This window comes from Pholis gunnellus (genome assembly GCF_910591455.1).
Source record: "Pholis gunnellus genome assembly, chromosome: 5".
NCBI lineage: Eukaryota > Metazoa > Chordata > Actinopteri > Perciformes > Pholidae > Pholis > Pholis gunnellus.
The window spans coordinates 25,248,822-25,261,321 of NC_136531.1; the positions used below are offsets into that span (position 1 = coordinate 25,248,822).

General features: G+C 43.7%; 1 protein-coding gene across 1 annotated transcript in view; it reads left to right on the plus strand.

The window, feature by feature from the left end:
- Positions 1 to 12,056: 12,056 nt before the first annotated feature.
- LOC306695505 (uncharacterized protein) overlaps positions 12,057 to 12,500 on the plus strand; it is a gene marked incomplete at its 3' end in the record, with an annotated part of 18,042 nt that continues 17,598 nt past the window's right edge. The window contains exon 1 of the mRNA XM_079158762.1: positions 12,057 to 12,184. Coding sequence (XP_079014888.1) covers positions 12,090 to 12,184 — 95 coding nt within the window. The 5' untranslated portion in view covers positions 12,057 to 12,089. The remainder of the gene's footprint in view (positions 12,185 to 12,500) is intronic.

Genomic DNA, 12,500 nt, shown 5'->3' on the forward strand with positions numbered 1-12,500 from the left:
GTGGTCTTCTTCATTTCTCCTCAAGATTTAAAGTAAGTCTGGTGACGCCTACAGCGGGGGGGGGGGGGTTAGGTTCAGCCGAAGGCCGGTTTTCCATGGTGCAGGTTATCGGGTACAGTGGAGACATAGCTAGCTGTAATTATATATGTTGATATGTTAAAAGATAAAATAAGTACTTGGCTGATGATCTGTACCATACTGTGATTGACAGATGTGGAGTGACGGATATTATCAGTTTATTAGTTTAGCTGTCAAACTGTAGGCTACACTCAAAGATAAAATAATTTTTCTCCAAACCAATAGAACCATGGTTCATGAAAACTGGGGAATGCGCTTGTAACCCTTAAAGGGGTACTCCAGTGATTTAGTATTGGTATTGTCAATAAAATGTTGAGACAAATCAACAAGAGTGGTCCAAATCGAAGCAGCAGAGGCAGAGATGCCCGTGACTTTCAGAATACATCCACACTACTGCATTTTTGTCCTAAAACGCACATATTTCATTATTGTATATCAGTGGTGGGCCGTCAGGGCCTGCAAACAGAATCACAAAGTTATAGCTATTTTATAATTTAATATTTTTTCTTAAAAACACTACATGTATCATAATTTATAAAAATATTTTTCCCATTATCTTATTTTCTCATTGCACAGCTACTGTGCTCCTCAGTTGCTCTGCTTCCAGTGCAACTTGTTTTAAGTAGAGCTTTTATCCAATCAGATTTCACCTCTGTGTCTCTAGGTAAGAAGAGAGGCCTGAGGCCTGCAGACTCACCAGTGAATCCATGTGCAGTTTAAGTGAATGGGGACGATATTGTTGATTGGCATAGTGTTCAACCAATCAAATCTTTAGTTTGAGATTCTTCGACGCGCCAGAGCGGCCTGCAGGCCTACAGCTACGTCAGCATTAGCAGCAGTGTTGCAGTGAGATTCTGTGCTGTGATTGGTCAGTGGGCGAGCACGTGACTATTTTGAAACGAAATTTACAGCAGAGGCTTAGTCGAGTAGTAAGAGTTCATATTGAAATATATGAATGAAATTATATTTTTTGCATTTTGCTTGGTGTAGATTTTTTTTAAATTTTACCTAGCTTTGTTTTTTAACACTCAATGGCTGAAACTGGAAGATAAACGGATTTGTGAGTTGGGATTTAACTTTGGGATTAAACTCTTTGTCAACAAAGAAAGGAGGATGTGATCAGCATTTGGTAAGTGAACTGGATCGTTTTTTTTACATCTAATATCTAAATGGCCCTTGAGTGTGTAGCAGAATGCATGTTACTGCTGTTGTTTTTCCGTTAAGCTAGTTAGCCTAGCCTCCCGGAACACTTTTTGTTCCGGTTCAGAGGTCACACAGACCGCTGTCTCCTAGTGAGCGTAGAAAACATTATATTTCCTACAATTTAAGCTTCTGCATTTTCCAAATGCACTAGTATTATTCAAACGTTTTTTTCGGTTTGTAAGCCTCGTACCGAACGGTTTAATACGAATACATAACGTTATATAGTTACAGCCCAAGAAACGAATAATAACCCTAGCTGTGGCGCCATCGTGTGGTTATAAGGTGGTATTTCAGCAGTGAAGGCCCAGGTATAAAATGCACGGTCCGCCACTGTTGTATATTATGTTTATGTTCTTATAGCACCTAAAACGGAGACGTTTGAAAACGCTGCTGAAAACAGACAGAAACAGCAGCTAGTAGCAGTGATAATGCTAACACGGACTACACAAAGTGAATTGTGAGTGTTCCAAAACACCAATGGGCAAAGTAAAGTGATGAAGGTTTAAGGGACATGTCACCTTAAAATCCATATTTTTCCTCTAACCTGTGGTGATATTTTTCTATCTAGACTATTTTGGTGTGAGTTGAATAGTTTTGGAGATATCGGCCATAGAGATAACACGCCAAAAATACATTTGTAAAAACGTCCTGATCCGGTTACTTAAGATAACCAGCAGACCTTGTTGTGAGCAGTTATGATTAAAATAAAGTAGTTCCCACATTTAAGATAAAAAAGGCAACCTTAGCATTTATTAAACTCCTGCGATTTGACTGGCACAAGTTAGACCACAGTTAGGCTAATTCTGGATATTTTAGCCTATTCATAACATTAGCATGGATGAAAATCGTGCCGTTTTCTCAAAACATACCAGACGCTAGATGTGTGCCAAATGGGTTACATTAGCGCAAAGACTTCAATTAGAGACTATACAAAGCCATCTGTTTCCACCGCTGTCACCAAGTCGCACATTAAAGAGCTAAAGCAGGTCAGACTGATCACTGAAGCATTGATCACTGAGCCTGACAAATGTTCACACAATTCAATAAGCAGCCATCACAGTGTGAGCTGTGTTACCTTAGAAATAGGCCTTTCTTCCTTAGCATATAAATCCATGAGTATGACCAGGGCGGCCGTGGCTCATTAGGTCGTTCCTTGGCTGCTACATGTCCTTTGCCGAAATGTCCCTGAGCAAGACGCTGAACCCTTAACTGCTCCCAATGTGCTAGGGATAGGTTAAATGCAGAGGTAAAATGTTATGTATATGTACAAATGTATAATGACGACTCTAATAAAGTTTAAGTTTAAGCCCAGATAGCTGGAGCTAATGGCTAATTATGCACGTGGAGCTAACGAGAGGCTTCCTCATTGGGATAGTGAACATTTTCCAGCCGTTACTTTTGCGATTTATGGCAAAAAAAAGGTTTGTTTTCTACTCCCGGACTGCATTTACGACTCACTGATGTCTGCCCGTCTATCGGTCAAGGTCCAGATATTTTAAATAATTTCTATGACATCATCAGGGCCATCATTGCATTCTTTGCAATAAAACTGTTATTGATCCGTCTATTGTGTCTGCGAGATACACATCTTCTTTAATTATTACTGACGGATTCAATTTGTGTCTGAATCGTTTTGATCATTAATCTGATATCAGATATGAAACCTAATTTTAGCACCATGATCAGTCTAGTTTGACCATTTAAATAGGCAAGCAAGTGGCACAGACCAAGATACATCATCAGTTTGGTCCAAATATTGGGATTTTTTATTCATACATTTCATACTGAAACTGCATGTGAAAATGTCTAAATGTTTCAATGTAGCAAAGTAGAAGAAGCTGCTGGTTCTGTAAGTACACCACTGTAGATTACCATAGGAGTTCTGTAATTGATATCTTTAATGTTCCTTAGTATAGAAACACTGGAGTCTACTGAATACATGAAAAATGCTATAGGTTTATGTTATGGACATAAGTTTTTTATTATTTCAAGTTTGAAAAAAAAAAAAGTTGGACATTTCCATCAGTTGTTATGCATTTTTGTAAATACTACAATAGCCACAATTGCTTTGGAAAAGATGCCAAAAAGAGCTTTTAGCCAATTCAGAACTCTTTGTTTTTACAGTTATGAAGAAAACACAGCACCATACCTGCTAAATTCATCCACAATAGACCCAGAATCACAGAGGTATGGCTGAATGTATTATCAGGTTACCGCCATGCATAATTTGTTTTATCTTCTAGTCACTGTTAGTAATTACCACAACAGAGTTTTAGGTCTAGTGATTGTATGTTTCTTATACCCTTTTTCCACTAAAATGAATGCGTGTATGGAGGTTTTTTAAACAGCTTGCCAAACATAGACACCTTTTCCCATTGCCAGTAGACCATGCTGTGTATATATATCAATATCTCTTACTTCCCTCAAACTAGAGTTGGTGATTGTTGGAACAGTGAAAACACTAATCAAGATGGTTTTATGAGGATCAGCTAGGTACAATTGGCTGACTGAAGTCGGGTGGCTTTGAGGAGAGCATATTAATTGTATGTTTTGTCTGTTAATAAATTATAATAAGATATTCGATCTTTAGTTTCATGTAGTATTTTTGCTTGAAATGCCCATACCTATTATATATTCACTTCAATGCGCACCTCACAGGAAAAGGGGTGAAAAATTAGCGTGACCATCCGGTTGTGTCACGTTTCCATCACTGCCAATAGATACCTACAGAGTCATGAATGCCCAGAATGAATGCCGATTGTAACCATTGAAGACAAAAGTCAGATGTTGATGGTTTGTGTATTTATGTCCAGGGGTAAAGGGGCTTTACAGAAACGCTTCCTTAGGTTGTTGCGTACACTGACTTACCTTTGACTTTTTTTTTTTTTCAAGGATATATTTTCTAACACAGTTGCTCGTCTTTTGTGCCGATGATTCATGTCAGTTTCAAGGCTTGGAAGTGCTCCAATTGCCAGTCGCCCACCATTGTCTATGCAAAAAATGATCAGGACTTTTATTTCTGGAGTGCTGGATACCTGAGATAACCCATCCTGCTTTGATAGTCTGCAAGGCCCACCAATAAAATGCAATCCTTCATTGGGGGGGTTGGGGGGGGCAAGCATTTTTGGTGAAGTGCCAGATTTGGCCTATTGGCTGCTATTCGCAGCTTCCTAGCCTAGTGTTGTTTTTATGGTTATTTCAAAATGATATACTCTGAAGTGGTTTGAATCTCCAAATGGACAACACCATAAAGCCAACCAAATCCAGCTAACCAAGGAGTTTGACAGAATCCTACCAGATCTGTGGTCATAGTCCTCATCGGGGTCCCACACGGGCAACACTGTATTTGCAGATTTTCAACCTCTCGGGTGTTCTCCAGATGAGGAATCGACGATAAGCCCCAAAGATCAACCAGCTTGGAGACTACTCTGGAGATGACAAGGTTAATTAACAGGTTAAATTGAATCAATATACAGCTATTTAATGTATGCAGAACATGTCTTCTATGGTTCTGTTGTGGCACCTGGTGAACTCTTATGGGTCAACTTGCCAGACAGGCATCAGTCCGAATACATGTAAATTTTCTATAACGTAAGACCTTACAACACAGCTTATTGTGGTCTGGCAATGCCATGGATGAATTAGCTTGACAGATGCCATTTCCTGAAAGACTGTTCCATAGATATTTGATAGTTATCTCCATTATTTAAAACATCAATATGAATTTCTCTGCCTGAATGAAGGCATTTGTTACTTTACTTCTGATATACCATCTGGACATACATGGCAGCAATTCTCCAAATGTCTCTAAAGCTACCCACCATAAATCTACCTGGGGTTAAACAATTGCAGAATTATGCATAATGTTATGTTTAAAATGATAAGTTTTAATAAATGGCGTTTAGGAGTTTGGGGAAAAAGCAAATGGCATATTTGACTATGCTGAATTTATTCTTGAGTGGTTGTTTTAAGACCGAGTAGTGTTCCAGATCTAATAGCGAAAACTGTGCCTTCAAAATGTAATCTGGTCTGCAGACTACTGCCAAACACGGATGGGTATTGGATCTGAGCACCTTTGGAGCACAGACTGAAAAGTGTCTGCATAGCATCAAGTATTGAAAACTATCAAGTGTCGAAAGTTGGCTCCGAATCCTCCGTCAGAGTTTTATAGTCTTGTTTACTCGTTCACTCATAAGATCTCTCCTGATCTAAAACATAACTTGTATGTGGTTTTTCTTAAGACAACATAAAACATGATGCATTGAGAAGTTTGGAATATTTTGGTAATTGAAAAAAAGTTTTTTTTCACTGTGGAAGATGATATTTATAGGCCTCAAACTAAGGTTGGCTCGACACATGTTGCTGTCACGCAGCCCAGCGTTTGAACTGTGGGGTCACGTGGTCGTGAACATTAGGTCAGTCTGTCTGTCCTTTCATCGCTTTGACCTTTGACCTTTGACCAGTGCCACCGGCAGGGAAAAAATGTAATCTTGACTAACATGTTAATTCATGTCTTAACCCCGCGATTTGGAAATAAAACTATCAGATAAATCCAACAATTTAAAATACAAATACCAAATACAGTAACTGAAGTGTTGGTAATTGATAAAGGGAGTTAACAAATGTCCAGCCTCAGATGGCAAATGATGCTAAATTGACAGGAAAAACCTTGTTGACAGCAGGAAGTGAAATGCACTATCCTGAGTGACAGGAGAATACCTAACACAGATAAATAACAAGGGATTTTTGTGCATGCTGAGATATTTAGCAGATGAACCAACTATATACTGGTCTGAGTCCACCTTTAAATCGCTCGCTGCACATCTTGGATCCAAACTCAAATTGATGTAGCATCAGACTAAAAATGTTACCTGCCAAATAATAATCTGAGGGATGTTTGCAGCTATACAGGGAATGTAACAAAAGTTCCAGTTAGAGGAGACAAAATACAATTTCTATTGTTGATCTAGACATGTAGTGTTCTTATATGTTGTACTGTATCTCTTTTTTTCTAGTTTACCTCCTTACACATTATTAATGGTCCTTTCAGAGCATTGATGGAACCGTTTGACCCTTGTACTTACAGACACAATGTATAGTGTACTTGTATGTGTATGGTGGGTTACTCTACCAATATTATGGCTTCAGATTTGCCATTGAGACCAAATGGGTAGTTTAATTTCCCAAAAGAAAATCTTTAGTTTAGACAAACAAAATATCCATCCATTTTCCTCCGCTTATCCGGGGTCGGGTCGCGGTGGCAGCAGGCCAAGCAGGCTGACCCAGACTTCCCTCTCGCCCGCAACATTTTCCAGCTCATACTGGGGGATCCCGAGGCGTTCCCAGGCCAGCTGGGAGATATAATCCCTCCAGCGTGTTCTGGGTCTTCCCCGGGGTCTCCTCCCAGTTGGACGTGCCCGGAAAACCTCCAGTGGGAGGCGTCCAGGAGGCATCCTAATCAGATGCCCGAACCACCTCAGCTGACTCCTTTCGATGCGAAGGAGTAGCGGCTCGACTCCAAGTTCCCTCCTGATGTCCGAGCTCCTTACCCTATCTCTAAGGCTGAGCCCGGCCACCCTAGGGAGGAAACTCATTTCGGCCGCTTGTACCCGCGACCTTGTCCTTTCGGTCACGACCCAGAGTTCGTGACCATAGGTGAGGGTAGGAACGTAGACCGACCAGTAAATTGAGAGCTTTGCCTTCCGGCTCAGCTCTCTCTTCACCAAGACGGTCCGGTGCAGCGTCTGCTTTACTGCTGCAGCCGCACCGATCCGCCTGTCGATCTCCCGCTCCATCTTACCCTCACTCGTGAACAAGACCCCGAGATACTTAAACTCCTTCACTTGAGGTAGGCACTCCGTCCCCACCTGGAGGGAGCAATCCACCGGTTTCCGGCAGAGCACCATGGCCTCGGATTTGGAGGTGCTAACTCTCATCCCCGCCGCTTCACACTCAGCTGCAAACCGCCCCAATGAATGCTGGAGGTCACGATCCGAGGAGGCCAACAGGACCACATCGTCTGCATATAGCAGAGAGGTGATCCCGAGACCCCCGAACCTGACGTTCTCCACCGCCCGGCTGCGCCTAGAAATCCTGTCCATGAAAGTCACGAACAGGACCGGTGACAAAGGGCAGCCCTGGCGGAGGCCAACACCCACCGGGAACGTGTCTGACTTATTGCCGAGAATGCGGACACAGCTCCTACTGCAGTCGTACAGAGACCGGATCGCCCGTTGTAACGGGTCCGGCACCCCATACTCCCGCAGCACCCCCCACAAGAACCCCCGAGGGACCCGGTCGAAAGCCTTCTCCAAGTCCACAAAACACATGTAGACTGGTTGGGCAAACTCCCAGAACCCCTCCAGTAGTCTTGCGAGGGTAAAGAGCTGGTCCACTGTTCCACGGCCGGGACGGAATCCGCACTGCTCCTCTTGAATCCGAGGTTCGACAAACGGTCGGAGCCTCCTTTCCAGCACCCTGGCATAAGCTTTCCCCGGGAGGCTGAGTAGTGTGATACCCCGATAATTCGAGCACACTCTCCGGTCCCCCTTTTTGAAAATGGGAACCACCACCCCGGTCTGCCAGTCCATGGGCACTGATCCCGACCCCCATGCGACACTGAAGAGGCGTGTCAGCCAAGACAGCCCAACAGTGTCCAGCGCCTTCAGCATCTCAGGGCGGATCTCATCCACCCCCGGCGCCTTGCCACCAAGGAGCTTTTTGACTACCTTAGCGACCTCTGCCAGGGATATGGGTGAGCCCCCCAGGTCTTCAGGCGCTGCCTCCTCTGCAGAGGACATGTTGGTCGGGTTTAGGAGTTCCTCAAAGTGTTCTTTCCACGCCCGACGATGTCCCCCGTCCGGGTCAACAGTTCCCCCCCCCTGCTGAGAACAGCCTGGGGTAGGCCCTGCTTTCCCTTCCTGAGCCGTCGGATGGTTTGCCAGAACCTCCTTGAGGCCAACCGAAAGTCCTTCTCCATGGCCTCCCCGAACTCCTCCCATGCCCGAGTTTTAGCACCCGCGACCACCGCAGCTGCAGTCCTTCTGGCCTGCCGGTACCTCTCAGCTGCTTCAGGAGACCCCTGGGCCAAACAGGCCCTGAAGGCCTCCTTCTTCAGCTTGACGGCTTCCCTCACCTCCGGTGTCCACCATCGGGTTCTCGGGTTGCCGCCACGACAGGCACCGATGACCTTCCGGCCACAGCTCCTAGCGGCCGCGTCCACAATAGAGGCTTTGAACATGGTCCATTCGGATTCCATGTTCCCAGCCTCCCTCGGGATGTGTGAGAAGTTCTTCCGGAGGTGGGAGTTAAAGACCTCCCGGACAGGGTCCTCCGCCAGACGTTCCCAGTTCACCCTCACTATACGTTTGGGCTTGCCGGGTCTTTCCAACCGGTTCCCCTGCCATCTGATCCAACTCACCACCAGGTGGTGATCAGTTGACAGCTCTGCTCCTCTCTTCACCCGAGTGTCCAAGACATACGGCCGCAGATCAGATGATACGATTACAAAGTCGATCATTGATCTCTGGCCTAAGGTGTTCTGGTACCAGGTACACTTATGAGCCACCTTATGTTCGAACATGGTGTTCGTTATGGCCAAACCGTGGCTAGCACAGAAGTCCAATAACGAGACACCACTCGGGTTCAGATCGGGCAAGCCATTCCTCCCAATCACCCCCCGCCAGGTTTCTCCGTCATTGCCCACGTGAGCGTTGAAGTCCCCCAGGAGAACTATGGAGTCGGCAGGCGGCGCCCTTTCCAGGACCCCTCCCACCGACTCCAAGAAGGCCGGATACTCTGAACTGTTGTTAGGTGCATAAGCACAAACCACAGTTAGAGCCTTGCTCCCCGCAAACCGTAGGCGCATGGAGGCGACCCTCTCGTTCTCCGGGGAGAACTCCAACACAGCGGCGCTCAGCCGGGGGCTCGTGAGTATCCCCACTCCCGCCCGGCGCCTCTCACCTTGGGCAACTCCGGAAAAGGACAAAGTCCAACCCCTCTCCAGGAGCTTGGTTCCAGAGCCAGTGCTGTGTGTGGAGGTGAGTCCAACTATATCTAGCTGGTATCGCTCCACCTCCTGCACCAGCACTGGCTCTTTCCCCGCTAGCGAGGTGACGTTCCACGTCCCTAGAGCTAGTCTATGCTGCCGGCGATCGGCTCGCCCAGGCCTCCGGCCTGACCTGCCAAAATATTGGAAACAAATATTGACAATAATTATTATAATAATGATAATAATAATAATAAAATAATAATGAATAATAAATAAATACCCCCCCCCCTTATCTTAATTCAAGACATTTGTCAAAAATGGAGCGCACCATTTTCCAAAAAAACACCAGCATTAAAAGAGTGTATATTGATGACGGAGCAAGTTTCATTAAGAAACTTTTTGTCGGAGTGAGATCGGAGCGATGTAAAAAGATGAGGTGGATCTGCTGATGATTGGGATTTTTGGAGGTATCAGTTGAACATTTCCAAATGTGATCCCAGTACAGTGGCACATTCTCCGTCAGGTGTCCCAGGTCTTTGGTCCAGACCCAGAAGATACAGAAAACTTTGAGAACAGTTTTGATACTCATCCCTTTGTTTGACTTTGTATATTCAAGATAGAATGCAGTGGTTCAGTCTATGGTGCACTGTATGTATTAAGAGATGAGTCATAGATATAGAAGAAATAACGACCCAGGTAAGTTATAGGTAATATGTATATCATTCAATGACCTCAGACCATTCCCACATACATCTTTGCTTGACCATGTTGTTGATGACAATGGGAGTGCTGCTATGCTGGTTTTATTGAAAGTAATTGTATAGAAGTCCTGAAAATTCAATTTTGACATTAAGTCTCCCGGTGTGGTGTTAGGAAGACATGCATTCTGGGAGGAGAGAGGTGCTCTCTGATGCAGTTTTTTGAAGGCTGTACATTTGGAGGTGCCAGCACAAACTATCTTTAGAAAATATGAATTGGATGCAAGACATTTTTAACGGTGGCAGAATCAGACATTTGTCTTTTGTCATTACATTTGTATGACTGAGTCATGAACATGCTGCTGTGTGTGTAATATTTGTTTGAAAACACGTTGTTTCATCTGATCTCCTGAATAATTCCATGAAATTATGAGTAAAGTGGAAAATATAAATACAGTGTCATCATGATTGGTCTGTGTTTCGAAGGAAATCATGTGGTCATTCTTCCCTCTTCAGTCCCAGAGGTATCATAACGAATGGTATGATTTACTTCCAGTATTATGCGAAAAGGAAATGTTTTATTTACTATTTTTAATGTAATGTTGCCAGTGTATTGTAACACTATCATATTGTCAGTTACCTTTTGATTTGAATCCTTACAACTTAGTCCAGAATCAGTACTGCTTTGTGATTAGCATTTCATTAGCAAACCCCTGGAACACAATGTAATGTGTGCCACATGCGTCTGTCCGGCACAAGCCTCATCCGTTCCCCTTTTTAAATACAATTTTAAAAGTTTTAGACACATACCCTCTTGATAAATGACAACTTCTTTTTTAAATCCTTCCCAATTATATTTTAAGACCCTGTCTTGCATGACAAAAAAAGAAATTACAGCCATTTTAATATCAACAGTAAAGCTGAGTTTTCTCACCCTATCAATACGGTCTGACCTGGGTGTCAAGTGTGTACTATGTACTTTCTAGATAGCGTGTTGCCACTATAAGAAAACTGCCAAAATCAATACTAAAATCATTTGGTCTGAAATAAGGTGTTGGATGGTGTTGTTAAAGGCAATGTGTGGTGATGGCCTGGCACTTTCTGTTTTCAAAAAGGAAGATTTATATAGATTTTTGAAAGAAACAAAGTTTCAATAAGGTCTGTTTTGAAAAAAACGGTGACTAATAATTAATAATTAATGATCTATTTCATGCGCAATGTTGGCCTAGTTAGCGAATGTGAGTGCATGCCAACTCTCTAGAACTTTGCAATGTGATACTTTTATACTTACAAACACAATGGACTCACGTTTGTTAACATCATCTTGATTATTTCTTTTCAGACATACATGTTTTGACACATATTGGGACAAATTGCAACAACAGTTTATAAAAGCACATGACAAAATGTCATTGTCACTAACGCATAATTGTTTTACTATCTAATACTGTCGGCTCTTCAGGTCTTATTATCACACTATCGATTGAAAATGACATTTTCATGAATATTAATGTTAATTGGGACGTCTTGAATCTTGATATACACAATTAACACAATTTGTGGATCAGGATTTGTGTTAACCTGTTGATAAAATAAGATGGTGTGCATACGCGTGTGTAAACAGTACGCTACACGCTAAACGTTTCTCCTCATACCTTAATGTTATTCTGTTAAAAAAAGACAAACTTGACCTGAATGTCGCCACCACTTAATTTTCATGATTTCTTCTCTTAGTTAACGAGCTAATCACTCTTCTTAGTAACGGTATACGTTTTTTCTTCTTCATCTGCTTGGTGGTAGCGTCCATTCCTCTATAGGGGTGGCCGACACCAAAGTATTTATTAAAAGTAGCCCACAACTCGATGTTTACCAACCACAGTGCGGACATGTAAACCTATGGTTTTGAAAATCACCCCTCCGTCCGGTTTCTGCTCAGTGCTCACACAATAGCCCATATTAACGGGTTATTATGTCGCCTGCCGCGCGCAGCGCACCCCTACCGCTCCACCGCGGTGGGAGCGGCTGGAATAACCTTGGTGTGAGCCCAGTTGAGCGGCAGGAGAGAAGAGCGAGAGGCTGAACGGCGCGGCGGCGGCAGATCAGCGATCGCTGGGGTGAACATGGCGGAGACCGTACGCTCGCTCTTCGACTACAGGGAGACACACAGCCTGGACAGCGACGGAGAAGGCATCAAACCGGCACCGCCGCTGCGAGGGTGAGGGAGTCAGTTAACCCGCGACATATACAATTGTAAAAAAACTGCTTCATGACAGTGTTTTCCTCCCCAATGACAGCGAGACTCGGGTGGGTGTGCGTGCCTGTGTGTGTGTGTGTGTGTGTGTGTGCGCGCGTGCGCGTGCGTGCGTGTGTGTGTGTGTTAGAGGGTGTTTTTGATGGAGCTAAAGTTGTAAACATACGTTTTGTGTGAAGTTGAAGTCCAGTTGAAAGTAAATTATGTGAGAACGTCGCTCGTTTGTCTCATGCTAGGTCGTTTTTTTTAACGTTAATGCCACTTTACAAAGCTGCTCCGA